Source organism: Boleophthalmus pectinirostris, unplaced genomic scaffold, assembly GCF_026225935.1.
Source record: "Boleophthalmus pectinirostris isolate CB_2022bp ecotype Guang Dong unplaced genomic scaffold, ASM2622593v1 HiC_scaffold_16, whole genome shotgun sequence".
Classification (NCBI taxonomy): domain Eukaryota; kingdom Metazoa; phylum Chordata; class Actinopteri; order Gobiiformes; family Gobiidae; genus Boleophthalmus; species Boleophthalmus pectinirostris.
The window spans coordinates 15,463,821-15,477,874 of NW_026571095.1; the positions used below are offsets into that span (position 1 = coordinate 15,463,821).

Here is a 14,054-nt window from a genome sequence, read left to right on the forward strand (position 1 = left end):
AGGGTGAAAGTTGTAGCAGGACACCAGAATTTTGTAATGGACGAGGAAGCCTAAAGTATGGCCTAATGACACAAGCAATCCATAATACGTTCGTTACATGGGACGAAGATTAACCATTAACCACTACATCCGTTTTAATACTTCTTTATTGAACTGTTAAATAGCATAGAAAAAAAAAAGTAACAACTCAAAGAAAAGAACACAAACTATGATACAGCTACAGGTATCTGTTACTGAGTGTTAAAATTATAAATCCATTCAGAAGGGATACAAGAAAAATAAGTCTTTTATGCATTTCATCCTGAGAATTTCTGTATTCATGTCAAAACTGTAACAGTTCATTTTGCAACAGCAATATAGACACATTCTGATTAAAAATCAAAACTGTCCACTCAGTGCACTTGTTAGATAGATGATGGTTTTCCAATTCACTATTATTTTGTGACTTGTAGATTTATCTGTTTAATTTGCATTTACAGATTGCAGTTATGGTTGAGCAAACAAGGGGTTGCTACAAGTATTATGTAACTAAAGAAACTATACATATATTTTTTTTTTAATGGAAAAAGTAAATCTTTGGCTCCCTCAGGTCTTTAGTCAGCCTGATAGGAAAAACAAATTAACATGTAGCCTCCAGCTCCTACAAAAAAACTATCACCCCTCACCCCAACACAAGCAAAGTCAAAAGGTGTATCTCAGCATTCAAAAGGACATTGTTATTGACCAGAAGAATAACACAAATACACACACAAAGCAAAAATCTATTGAATGTTAAAATTTTTAAGAGTTTGTCAGAGTTTGCCGTGTGGTCGCCACTGACTCTAATGTTTTGAATCTTCATTTTCCCCCATAATTGAGCCATTTCTAAAATTCGGCAGGTGAACAGTCCAACTGTAATGATTAAAACAGCTCCCATGATGATACAGCATGCACGTAAAAGTTTGTTAACACTGTCCGGTTAAACTTAGCTCATGTTATATCACAGTCAGAAAGCCAGATTGTTTGCCATATGGTCTTTCCACATTCACATTGTTCTCAGTTGTACTTCAGTTGTTCAGAATTTACCTCAGTTGGATACACTGAAGGAAATTAAAGTTTGAAAGTACAGATGGTAAACGTAGGCTTGCACCAGTGCAGAATGTCATCTTTTTTTAGCAGTGGTTTAACCCAAATGTACTATAACTAAAATAATTATACGTGTTAGGTGATAGTGGGAACATGTGAACAAGGTAAAGACTTGTGCTGGTGCAAATCTTGCCACGCTGACCACTTTAACAAGGTGCACCCATTTATTTCTCTGCCTTGAGGCTGAGAAAAACTGTTGTTGGTTTAAAAATAAAGGCTTCAAACCAATCCTGGTTGAGGACCTACAAGATCTGGCTTCTTGGGCAAATGCTAGAAATTATGCAAAACATGTCAGGACTCCTCATTGCCCGAGTCATCATCATCATAGCAGCAGTCACCTTCAGCGTCCACATCGTCGTCATCATAGTAATAGTCATAAAAGAGGTCAGAACCTTCATCAGGAGCTGGAGCACGTGTACGAACACAGTATTCTGCCAAAGTGGTGGGCACCTTGACCCCATCACGCTCTGCTTCAGCCTTCGTAGCCAAAACTTGTTTCCTGGAGGAAATAAGAAAAGATGATGGTACACTGCAGAAGCTATTTAATTGTTAAATTCCAGTAGAATGTGTGACAATTCACCTGATGATCTCTACATATTCACGATCTTTGCCTTTACTATCCCTCCATTTGCGGTACATCACAGAGGCATCCACATTGGCCGGTGAGAAAGTGTTAGGCTCATTTAAAAGTGAGATCACACTCAGTAAAATGGTTCTACAAAAGGAGAAGGGTGAGATTAGTATGTCTGTGTGATGCTTCAGTCGTCCAGGTAGGTTCCATATCAAAAATATGATTTTGTCAACTGGACAAAAGTTTTAGGGTGAAGATGATTCACAACCCACCAAAGTGGCTTCTTTGGTGAAACGTCTTAAGCATAAAACCTAAAAATCTTCTATCGCCATGCGATTCGTATGCTGTAGCTATGCAATCTCAAATTAAGCATATAGTCAGTATTAATTAGCAAAGATGTGTATCCAATTATCGTTATTTTTGTTTTATATTTTATACATTTAATGTCATGACACAAAATGAACTAAATATCCCCTTCTGAAAGTATTAAACCATGAATGAGCAGGCCTGTCACGATAAATTCTGAAGCATGACATATTACTACACCAAAATATAATGATAAATGATAATACTGAATCTACTTTATTTCACTTATACAATGCAAAGATAAAGAAAAAATAAGTAAACCAAAACCAAAACCAGTAAACCAATTTTAAATATACAATATCATTAAAACATATGAGCACCAACAAATAAATGGTAAAATGAAACCATAATTAGCCATGGAAGTTACATACAAGTAACAACAAGCACAATCAGATAGCAACCTGGTTCCCCATGAGGCATCAGGTAGGGGCAGTTCATAATCACGGAAGCCACCTTATGAGGAGCCCAGCCCATACCCCGGTTATGTGTGCCAACTTGTGTGACGATGGGGTGAATATTTTAGCCCGCAGATGGTTCAGAAATTGCCAAATTTGCCTATCCTTTATAATGGCATGACCTTTCAATTGACCCGTGTGACCTCAAATGACCTCGGATTTTTTTTTTTTTTAACCTTTTTTTGCGGTATCGGGCATGGGGGCTTGACCCACGTACTGAATTTGGTGACAAACGATCCATAAATGGCTGAATTATCGTGGGTGGACAGACACACAGACACACACACAGACACATAGGGTGAATACAAAACCTGGTCAACCCTTCAAGGACCAGGTAATTACAGTTACAAGTTATAGTTTAACACTATACCCTCTTTCGTATCACAAAAAAAAACCAAACATTTCTTTTCCAAAGAAAAAGGACCCACGATAAATACTGACCACAAAAATATATTGTTCCAGCTTTCCATATATTGAAGTCAATATAGTAATTATCGTGACAGGCCTGTTTGTATTATTTTTTGCAGTTAACAAAATTGTACACACCTGACATTTTGAGTTGGATTCCACCTTTCAGAAGGCAGTTCTCCACTTTGTGGATCATCCACCGGAGGATGCAATATAGAAATACACACATCCCCATTCTGACAAAAGGATGTTACATTTTAGAGAAATAAACCTATCTCAATCCAAAAACAATCAACATGTGAATGTGACACTTCACCTCATAAATATTTGGGTGCCACATCTTTGTGAGGAAACGGAAGGCAGGTGGGGAGTATGGGTAATCTATTGGGAACTTGATCCGAGCCTGGGAGACAAAACAGGTTTCACATATACTTTACTATGCTTAATTGAACCTTCAGAAGGCTGGTAACAAATAAACCTTAATCTAAAATTATGCTGAGGAAATGTTCTATTATTTGCATAGTTACTTGTTTTCTTTAATACATTTTAAAATGTCTCACCTTGAAATACCCCCCTTCATAATGAGTGTTTGGGGGTCCAAAAATGGCTACTTCCCAGTTATACAGATCTGATTCATCCACCAATGTTATTTTGAATCCTTCCACGGGCTCTTCTTGGAGGCTCTTCATTTCCAGCATAAGTGCTTTTTGTGAGCTGGCTACATGAGAGGGGTCGTGTTGCGCCATACTGAACCAGGTATTTTTCAAGATTATCCGAAGTCAACAGCTGAGAAGTTTGTTTACACGGCCACAGTGTTTGTATTTTGAGTCTACTCTACGCAGCCTGCCAACAGAGACAATGCTAAATGCCAAATACAAACAGGCCAACTTACACAACGAACACTCAAAGAACACAGTGCAGTGTTGTTGCCGCCAATATCGACTGACCGCTTATTAATACAGGATATAATTCAGAAAATACCTGTATCAGACCATTGTGACGTTTTCAGTTTATGTAGGCTCACCTGGCAAAGCGGCCACGAATAAGCCGTAGGTAAGATAAATCTACAAGTAGCTGCTAGCAAGCTAGCCGAGCAGCTGTGCCTAGTCGAAATAACTACCAGTCAAGCAGCACTTACGTTGTAACTCAAAGTATCTTTTTTTCGAGAGCTATAAAATCCGCAACTAAAGCGAAACAAACGACTTTACACTGGCGAAACGTTGTCGTCCAGGGGAAGAGACTGGAAGAAGAATGTTGCTGAAAGAGGACTCTCTTCTATCAAGTACCACCTCCACATGGGATTTGTAGTCCAGACAGGAAACAATGCAATTTAACACGATTTAGGGCTGAACTTGAGTTATACATTAAATTCAAAATATGCAGGACGTGTAAGAACATTAGTTGTGATAATGGTTATCTTGAGTGGTTTTCAATAGCAACAATGAACCACGTTCATGGAGATAAATCCCGAACTTTCGTAATTTACATTTAAAGTACAAATAATCAAAACACAAATTATTTAATAGATAAAACCACAATCTATGGACAACAGTAGATTTTAGTAGACCATAATTTAATATATATATATATATATAGAGAGAGAGAGAGAGAGAGAGAAATATATGCGTTGATATGACGTCATTGTGCGACAAACCTACAAAAAGCTTAGGTGTCCACATTCCGCCTGAAACTAAACGAATAATTGAATATGCACTTTCGGGACTTAATGTCTTATGATTGTGTTTTATCTGTATTATACACACAATATTTCTTGTTTGGATGCTTTTACGAAGACATTTGTTTGGTTATGAATGTCTCTTATTTATGCGACAAAATCCCCAAAGCTCTAAGGACCCTGCGTTGACGGAAAATTCGTGATGGAGTCGAAGTCTCGACGTCGGTCCCGCTCCAATTCAAGAAACCGGAGCCGAGAGAGGCGAAACAGATCCAGAGCAAGCAGATCTTCGTCTGCAGAGTCCAAACGACACTCCCGGGCGCACGGTAGATCCAGCAGCAGCAGCGGCGGTAGCTACAGCGATGTTTCTCCTGAACGACGGCGGCCTCAACACAAGCATCGCGGCAAGTCCAGAAGTGGCTCAGATGGCGATGAAAAAAGACGAAGTACTGGCCGTAGGAGCAAGCCCAGGGATCGAACTACAAGGTATTTTTCGTGTCCGAAATGATACTTTTCTGTCTTTTCATTCTATTATACTGGGCACAGAAACTGTGGCTCGTGGGAGAAAACGTTACCGTTTGAGGGATGCAAAGTTATTATGCATTTTCTTTCCAGTACCGACTCGGATGATTTGAGAAGAAGAAAGAAAGAAACCGATACAAAGAGGAAGACAACATCACACCGAAGGAGGGAGTCCCGTTCAGGCTCATCTGATGGTAGCAGCGACCGAGAAAAACGAGGAAATGCGAGTTCTGATCGACACAGGGAAAGGAGAGACCGGGAAAGAAAAAGTAGCAGAGAGCGGAGGAGAGTGAGTGAAGAACAACGGGGGAGAGAGGACAGGAGAAGACAACGCTCAAGTTCAGAGTCCTCTGACAGCTCAGGCACCAGGCCCAACTGTTCAGGCAAGGAGAAAGAGGAAAAGAAAAAACAGAAAGAAATGATGAAGGCCCTTGAAACACCTGAAGAAAAGCGAGCCAGAAGGTTAGCTAAGAAGGAAGCCAAGGAGAAAAAAAGAAGAGAAAAGATGGGCTGGAGTGAGGAGTACATGGGGTACACAAATGCTGACAATCCCTTTGGTGATAACAACTTATTGGGCACATTTAAATGGCAAAAAGTAAGAAAGTAAAGATGGACTACAAGCCTCTTCTTGTATGTAAGAATGTTTATTTGAAATTATTTTGTTTTTCTCAGGCATTGGACAAGAAAGGCATTGGCCACCTAGGAGAAAAAGAATTGAAAGAGAGAAATAAATTAATTCAAGAAGAGAACCGCAGAGAACTTCAGAAGGTCTGATTGTATACAAATTAATTCTGTGGATTTAAAACTGATGCAGTGTTTACAGACATGTTATTACCCTATCATTTTCTGCTCTACATATTTTTCTGAGATTTATCTTTTGTCTTTACAGGTGAAACAGCTGCGACTAGAGAGGGAACGAGAAAAGGCCATGAGGGAAACTGAGCTGGAGATGCTGCAGAGAGAGAAAGAGGCAGAACATTTCAAAACATGGGCAGAGCAAGAGGACAATTTTCATTTACAGCAAGCAAAATTAAGGTACAAATTTCTTTATAATGTTGTATTATTTTTCTGTGTTCAGTGTTTAAATTGCAAAAACAAATGTTCAGGTCCAAGATTCGCATCCGTGACGGTCGTGCTAAACCCATTGACCTTTTGGCAAAGTACATTAGTGCAGAAGATGATGATCTTGCTGTGGAAATGCATGAGCCTTATACTTTTCTCAATGGCCTAACTGTAACTGACATGGACGACCTGCTGGAAGACATCAAGGTGTGTGTTCCCCAAAACATTTAGATACAAAAACGTTTGACTTTTACCCTGTACCGTTAAAAAGAAAATGTTGGTACTTTTCTGTCAGCAGAATAAATAATTGTATTGCTTGCTTACACAGGTTTATATGGAGTTGGAGCAAGGCAAAAATGTTGATTTCTGGCGAGACATGACGACTATCACAGAGGATGAGATATGCAAGTTGAGAAAACTTGAAGCCTCTGGAAAGGGACCAGGTACTGTTTAATAAAATATTGCATAGCATTTTTAAGCATACACATTTAGAATAAAAATCAGGGAAATTTGAAATGTGAAAATATCTAATGTGATACAGGTGATCGTCGTGAGGGTATCAACACAGCAGTGAGCACAGATGTCCAATCTGTATTTAAGGGAAAAACTTACAGCCAATTGCAGGCCCTGCATCAGAACATAGAATCGAAAATTCGATCTGGGGGTTCCAATCTTGATATTGGTTACTGGGAAAGCTTGCTGCAACAAGTCAGGGTCTACATGGCAAGAGCCAGGTATAAATGAACACTAAACCATCCATTAACATATACATTAATTGAAGTTTGAATTAATTTGTTAATTTCCTTTTATCTAAGGCTTCGAGAGCGCCACCAAGATGTGTTGCGTCAGAAGCTGTTCAAGTTGAAGCAAGAGCAAGGTGTAGAAAGTGAACCCTTGTTTCCAATTTTCAAAGAGGAGCCTGTGGATACAGAGCATGAGTATGCACTTTAGAAATCATTACACTAAGAGTACAGTTACATTTGTACTAACTGAATAACTAACTGAATATTTTTATATCAGGCAGGAGAGAGTGACTGAGGAAAATCCAACCACTGCCAATGACCCACATCACTTGGAAGAGGGCCCATCCACATCTACAGAAAATCGGCATGAGGGAGGAGATGACAACAATCAAGAAGAGGAGAGTAAAGAGGAGGCAGAAGCAGTTTTGACTGAGGAGGACTTAATTCAACAGAGCCAAGCAGAATATGATTCTGGCCGATATAGTCCTTCTCTGCTCACCTCTTCAGAGCTGCCCCTTGACTCTCACACCACCACCCCAGAAGAGGACCTCCACAGGCTGCAGTTGGCACGGCGACAGTTACAGGTGACAGGTAAGACGTCTCACACATTGAGCAACCAGTGCATAACTGAAAACATTAATGTCATGTCCATTTCCAGGTGATGCTAGTGAGAGTGCAGAAGACGCTTTTGTACGCCGCGCCAGAGAGGGAATGGGAAATGATGAGGCCCAGTTCAGTGTGGAGTTTCCAGTCACAGGAAAAATGTACCTGTGGGCAGATAAATACCGCCCCAGAAAACCACGCTTCTTTAACAGAGTACACACAGGCTTTGAGTGGAACAAGTACAACCAGACTCATTATGACTTTGACAATCCACCACCTAAAATTGTCCAGGGGTATAAATTCAATATCTTTTACCCAGATCTCATTGACAAACGCTCTACTCCCCAGTACTTCCTTGAGCCATGCCCAGATAATAAAGACTTTGGGATTCTGAGGTTTCATGCAGGACCTCCATATGAGGACATTGCCTTCAAGATTGTGAACAGAGAATGGGAATATTCTCATAGACATGGCTTCCGCTGTCAGTTTGCCAATGGGATCTTTCAGCTGTGGTTCCACTTCAAGAGATATCGCTACAGAAGATAAGACAAGACCAAGGTCCCAGACTCTCGAGTCAGGAATTGTTGACTTTATTTGAAAAATAAACTCACCAAATCAATTTAATTAAAAAAGGCAACACCGTATACTGAAACCCAAAATAACAACACACATGAATAGCAAGAGGAAATCTGTTTCAATTTTTTTACAGTCCAAGTCAGTATCTCTAAATATGCATTGATGAATATGAACGTAACATTAATGTAAAGAAAATGCAGTGGCATTGATAAAAATAAAAGGCTCTTTTTGCTTGTTGTAAAAAATATTTAAACTTATAAGAAATAGGGATGTTTTAAAAGTGAATCTTCTCAATAGGGTACCAGTTCAAACTTATCTGTTACTTTTATTCAGTAACACTATGTGGCTTCTCCATTGTTGTGGTTATTATTACTACTGCTATTGCTTGTGTCAAACACTAGGGGCTTATTTTCAGCCCCTGTCCGTTGCATGTTATTACTGGAGTCTAAGGCCATCTCCTCGTGGACCTCAGGAGACAGTTGTCCACTCTTGTCTCTGCATGACCGGGTAAAATGTCCTTTGTATATATTCCATGAAACTAGCCCAAAAAAAGCAATTGCAAAGATTGCAATAGCAACATGTAAGCCTGCAACAGAAGGGCCATCTCGCTGTGCATGAGGAAACCGAATGTCATCCCCCTTTCCAGACAAGGCTATGGTAACCTGGTACTCAACTACAGTGCTTGTGTACTCGTTCATTTTGGAACGTTCAACTGAGAGACAGCAGTACAGACCAGCATCTGAGTCTGAAGCATTTAAAATCAGCAAACCATCTTTTAAAAAATGGTGACGACGTGTAGGGTTCAGTGTTAGCCTGTCTTGCTCCCAGATGGTTACAGCATGATTGGATGGATTAGTACAGTGAAGCTTCAGGTTTCCACCAACCCAAACAGATTGATTAACTGGTGTAGATGGGGCTGAAAATAACCAGAGCCAGAGTTAACTTAATAAATACAATACAATACAAAAAGAAAATTATACATTTTTCAATTTGGATTTGCTGGATCAAAACATTTTAAGTAGGGATTTTAAATGACAGCATAATAAACTTGAAGCAGCCATATACTCTTAAAAATACATTAACTTTTCTGGTGAAGGGGCCATCACCTGCTTCTTTCCATAGAGATATTGCCTGGAATGTTCTATAGTGTGGCATTACACTTACACTCTACAATATCTGTGGAGACAAGCAGGTGGCAGATCCTCCACCAAAAAAGTTACACAGTGCACCTTTAATATTAGAATTCTACTACTGGTACTTATCAAAATTATAAAACTATAGCCCTTAGATTTTCTGATGAGATCTATCATTATTTTATTATGAGAAGCACTCACTCACACTCAACATTTCTTTCTGGAAACTGTTCTGACTTGTCAGAAATTCTGAGCCTCCCCCAACTGGCCCATACTGCTGACAAACTTATTTGAGTGGAAGTCACAAAGACTCCTTCAACAGAACAACGGCATCACTTTTTCCATAAAAAGGCTGCTGATCTAAAACTATTTTAATATTGATGGAAAGGAAATTGTATAAAATAGGCTCTAATACAGGGGCACTTGTATCAAGCTAATCTTTCAAGTTTTAAGCAACAACAGTGGAGGTAATTAGTTCCGTGTGCATGCATTGTGACTATATTGGAATATTGTCCTTGGTCATGTCATTGTACTCACCTGGTTTTGGGCAAAGAGATGCATCGCCATCTTGCACACTTTGTATGAGTTTACTAGGAAAAATGTTTAAGCTAATGTAAATATTTGTAGCAAATATTTTATTCCCACAACCAGATTATATGAGAACACAGCCACTTACTTTTGTGATTTTGAAAGAAGAGTCACACATTTCCCTGTCCTGTCATCCCAGCCACAGTATGGGTCTCGGTTAAGAACACAGTCCATACAGGTGGAAGACCTTTCACAGGTGGCCAAAGGTATCTGCACTACTCCGGAGTCTGAGCCAGCATACAGCTGATCCTATACAGATAGGGATAAACCATACACTTATTAATTTTAAAAAGACCAAATTATTGACATGCATCTTAAAAGACTTACTGTGACGGTGGAAAAACGAAGGATCTTAATGGGCTCTGCTGACTTAAAGACATGTACTTCCTCAATGATGAACATTTCGCCATTATAGTTCACAGCTTTCACAATGGTGCCATTTTCTGCATTCATTGCAAAAGACATACTGTAATGTATAATCGCCAAAATGAATATGGTCAAATAATGTATTTCTTTTCTGCCCCAACAAACCTGTGCCTATAAACATGACGTGGTACGTTTTGTTGTCCTCAGCCTGCACTTGGTTAACAATGATTTGTGAACATGGCCCCCTTTCGCACCAAACTGGGTTTTCCTCCCATGGGTTGAATGACCTGGTCCATGAGAGGCCTATTTTTGACAAATTGAAGGGTCTGATCAGGGAGGTCTAAAGTCTCAGTTATACCCGCTTTACGAGCTGCATTGTCAATACACTGGAAAAGAACAGAGACAATAGGATCAGTCAACAAAAAGACAATTGCCTGCTTTAAAAATACTTTTTTTTTTATATGTATTGGGCAAAACTCACTGCTCCTGGCCGTGGAGAAGGGACCTCTCCGCTATACATCACCCATTTAACAAAAGACGTCTCTACAGTGACTGGGGTCTTGTACTTGCCCTCTGAAAACACTTTGCTGATGTCTGACACTTTGTACACACACACAGCCGACAAGTCTGATGTGTCTCTAAAACACAGAATTACAGAAGTGAGGCACAAGTAGCATCCAAATCTACGACCAACAAAACTTTGCAACATACGACTGAGGGGTAAAGATGGTGTAGAACAAACAGCTAGTCCAGGGCTTCTTGGGGTCACACCAGCGGTAAGTATCCTGGATAATGTAAGGCAGCTGAGACTCCAGGACGGGACACTCCAGTCTAGCCTTCAAGAAAGAAGTCCACTTTTTCTGCAAGGTCCTCTCCCCTCCTAGATCACCCTGTGTGAGAACGCAACACAGCTAAGCATCAGCAAACAGGCCTCATAGTGGACAGGCGCCATTGTTGCACACTTGGTACTGACCACAAAAAAAAAAAGAAGACACATTTACCTTGCACACACGGGCCACACGTGACACCACAAGCTTATTGTAGCAGTCACACTCGACTGCTCTCTCACTAAAGAACAGGTAAACCTTGTCATCATCTCCAGTAGTACTGTTAACACTCTCAGGCATATAGGCCATCGATACAAAGTGGGGCTCTGCCACAGATATTAAAACAAATACAATGTCATATTAAGTCTCATAAAAAATCTCATACAAACAAACTCTAAGAGTTCATCTTACCATTGAGCCATGAGGTTTTGAACTCAGTTCGAATTGAAACTTCAGGACTCCGGATAAGAACAGGCTCTGAACCCAGAAAGTTCATAGAAGTGGCAGAGTACAAGTCATCATCTATAAAATACAGGAGCAGTGTTATGAAAATTCACAAAATACTAGATTCATTAAAATATTTAAGCTTACGCTAACAAATCATGAATGCCACATACCAACCATAAGAGAAGCATATTTTGATATGGATCAAATGGACATTTGCCTTTGCCATCTTCAGTCTTGTTTTCAAGCATAATTTTCCCATCTACATATGACTGGTAGATAAATACAAGCCAGATTTAGTTTTTAGGTCATATTTGATTCAATGTTTAATTTATTTATTTATTTTTAAAAAGTGACCAATGACATTAAATATATCTCACCATGTAGTCACACTCTGGGTCAAAAGCATTAGTCCCACACACATACATTCTGTTGTCTTCCATTTCATGGAGGATTCTAATATAGTTCTTGCACTCAGTCTGTAACAGACACATCTGATAAAAACTCAATGTGCAAAACTAAGGGCAAAATAGAGCAATGTCATACCTCTGGGTTTTTCCCTTTGTTTCCACAATCTTCTCTTTGTTTTTGTGTCACTTCCCATTTCACCTAAGTGAACATTTAAACTTTGGTTAGTCTTGATCAAGGACAACTGTTGTAATTTCCGTGTTACTATTGAGAATTGGGACTTTTGTGCACCTAGAACAAACTGTTATTGCATTATTTTGTCATTGATAATGTCAGTATTAACTAAATGTTTTCTTACTGAAGCCAACTTTTTAGAGACATCATGGAGATCTACAGCATAAACTGCCTCCCGGGCTCCAATGACCAACAGGCCCAAGTCTTCTCTTAACAGCATAGTGGAATAGTTGAAGACACCTTCCTCATGAAACATGTAAATATTGTCCCCTGAAGGTAAAACATTACTGTCATAACCAATAAACAAAACCAGCTGTTGGAACAAATACGTGATTTCATATTAAAAAGAAACCACTTACGGTGATAGGGGACAGTTCTACGGGGAAAAGAGTTTACTGAGGATTCTTCTTCTAGTGCCAAGGCCATGGACAGCAGCCAGACAACACACAGGGACAGCAGCAGATGCATGGCTCCTTTGTTGGGGCAGTGGGATTTTTTGCTTTATTGTTTCTCATCAAGCAGCGAGTGGCATATGTGACGTGATGAGGTCTGTGCCGACTGAATGCCACTGGCCCCTTTACTGGCCCCGCTCAGTAGGCTGCCCATAGTGAGATGGATGACTTAGAGCCACAATACAAGGATGAGACAACCTGCAATGGACAAAGCATATTACACAAAACTATGAGACATGAAATATTGTGCATCTAACAGTCAGCAGAAAAAGAAAAAATGCAGGCGCAATTACAAGGGAAAAACAAAGTAAAAGACACAAAGAGAGCAATATTTCTGTCAGCGGCATAGTGATGTTAATGCAGGGCCATGAAAGGCATTCAGCAGGGCGCAGGGATGTCAACTTTAACTCTTCTCCTGCACCAAACACAAGCGCACAATGAGTGCTTTATGGAGAAAGCCAATGAAACAACCTTTACGTCCATTCTGACATAACATAGCCTACTATCAGCATATAAAGTGTCAGGTCACTGATTGCACCAAAACACAGCCAGGGCTTGGCTCTATTCTACTCGAAAGTGTTGTGCACCCGGCAGTGATCTTTCTACGATTTGGCAAGTGAGTGTGTGAGTTGTGCTTTCTGCTGGTGATGAGCTGCTGTGGCTTGTTAAAGAATGCAGTCCTTGTAAGATGTTTCACATTTAGCTTCGGGCCAAAGGACTTCAGTATTTGACACATGCACTGTGTTCACAAAAGGCTCCTGGCAAAAGAAAAGGTCCTGTAGTATGAGGCTAAAGAAAAGTTTACATGCTCAGATATTTACAGCCGAAACTAACTCACGTGTTTAAGGTTTTGGTAGCTACAGTTATGAGCCTATTGTAAACAACAAGAAAAATCGCATATGCTAGTGCACTTCATTATTAGCCACAAGGGTTAACAGCACACTTCAAGTAAAAGCTAGTTAAACATTACCTGAGTATTGGCACACCCAAAACTACTCGGGCTTTAAAATTTCACAAGCGCCAGTTAAAATGTCAAAATGATGAAAAACAATCGCGCGAGTACGGACAGACGGACAAAAGTAACCTGCTCCGTTTAAACAAATAAAGGACGGTTAATGTAAATCACGCACAAACACAAAAGGCGTACTGTTACTTACATTTTTCAGTTATTTTAAAGTAGAAGAAATAGAACAGGTTCACACTTTCTTCACACGCGCAGTAATCGTCTCATCGTAGGTTATGCAGACAGGGCAGCGGAGCGCTCCCAGCCACAGCCCGTGGTGCGATCTCAAGAGCGGAGCAGAGAGCACGGCTGCCGTTGACGGAGCTGCTCCTCCGTCACCTCCGCTCTCCCCGTCAAGTGAGCGTGCTCTGCAAGTTCACCACTAACCCAGGCTCATTCACTTGGGTCACAACAAATACGCGGTAGATACGTATCAGTGTAAGAATGTGTATGTATTTTATGGAAGGTACTGTGTAGAAGTTCTTCACAAAGT

At 40.1% G+C, this 14,054-nt stretch overlaps 3 protein-coding genes across 6 annotated transcripts; 1 reads left to right on the forward strand and 2 right to left on the reverse strand.

The window, feature by feature from the left end:
• Positions 1–128: 128 nt before the first annotated feature.
• cdc34b (cell division cycle 34 homolog (S. cerevisiae) b) lies at positions 129–4,354 on the reverse strand. 4 transcript variants are annotated; one of them, XM_020923587.2, is made up of 6 exons: positions 4,064–4,354; positions 3,486–3,768; positions 3,242–3,328; positions 3,064–3,161; positions 1,706–1,840; positions 129–1,624 (listed from the first exon to the last, which is right to left on the reverse strand). In XM_020923587.2, the coding sequence occupies exons 2-6, from the start codon at positions 3,669–3,671 to the stop codon at positions 1,417–1,419; spliced, it is 714 nt and encodes a 237-aa protein (XP_020779246.1). In that variant the 5' UTR covers positions 3,672–3,768; positions 4,064–4,354; the 3' UTR covers positions 129–1,416. The 4 variants fall into 4 exon arrangements, with proteins under 4 accessions (XP_020779246.1, XP_055007631.1, XP_020779238.1 ...); XM_055151656.1 differs by having other exon boundaries at positions 3,950–4,354; XM_020923579.2 differs by having other exon boundaries at positions 3,907–4,354.
• A 225-nt stretch (positions 4,355–4,579) lies between these two features.
• Positions 4,580–8,336, forward strand: cactin. The gene is made up of 10 exons (XM_020923558.2): positions 4,580–5,086; positions 5,216–5,717; positions 5,795–5,890; positions 6,012–6,157; positions 6,229–6,391; positions 6,513–6,627; positions 6,726–6,918; positions 7,000–7,122; positions 7,205–7,518; positions 7,586–8,336. The coding sequence occupies exons 1-10, from the start codon at positions 4,803–4,805 to the stop codon at positions 8,074–8,076; spliced, it is 2,427 nt and encodes an 808-aa protein (XP_020779217.2). The 5' UTR covers positions 4,580–4,802; the 3' UTR covers positions 8,077–8,336.
• On the reverse strand, positions 8,105–13,932 carry sema4e (semaphorin 4e). The gene is given in 17 exon segments (XM_055151653.1): positions 8,105–9,022; positions 9,777–9,829; positions 9,916–10,076; positions 10,155–10,270; positions 10,359–10,423; positions 10,425–10,579; positions 10,675–10,831; positions 10,905–11,083; positions 11,195–11,346; positions 11,432–11,542; positions 11,638–11,655; positions 11,658–11,736; positions 11,845–11,943; positions 12,011–12,073; positions 12,231–12,376; positions 12,466–12,756; positions 13,716–13,932. Coding segments are annotated over 16 exon segments (2,241 nt in total). The 5' UTR covers positions 12,575–12,756; positions 13,716–13,932; the 3' UTR covers positions 8,105–8,444.
• Positions 13,933–14,054: the final 122 nt, after the last annotated feature.

What these genes read in the sequence shown, in the direction of transcription:
- cdc34b (XM_020923587.2), bottom strand. Translation starts at nt 3,671, where the DNA reads ATGGCGCAACACGACCCCTCTCATGTAGCCAGCTCACAAAAAGCACTT. An exon ending in AATCCAACTCAAAATGTCAG is followed by an intron (nt 1,841 to 3,063) that starts GTGTGTACAATT and finishes CTCCTTTTGTAG; the next exon opens with AACCATTTTACTGAGTGTGA. An exon ending in GAATATGTAGAGATCATCAG is followed by an intron (nt 1,625 to 1,705) that starts GTGAATTGTCAC and finishes TATTTCCTCCAG; the next exon opens with GAAACAAGTTTTGGCTACGA.
- cactin (XM_020923558.2), top strand. Translation starts at nt 4,803, where the DNA reads ATGGAGTCGAAGTCTCGACGTCGGTCCCGCTCCAATTCAAGAAACCGG. An exon ending in ACCTGCTGGAAGACATCAAG is followed by an intron (nt 6,392 to 6,512) that starts GTGTGTGTTCCC and finishes TTGCTTACACAG; the next exon opens with GTTTATATGGAGTTGGAGCA. An exon ending in GTCTACATGGCAAGAGCCAG is followed by an intron (nt 6,919 to 6,999) that starts GTATAAATGAAC and finishes CTTTTATCTAAG; the next exon opens with GCTTCGAGAGCGCCACCAAG.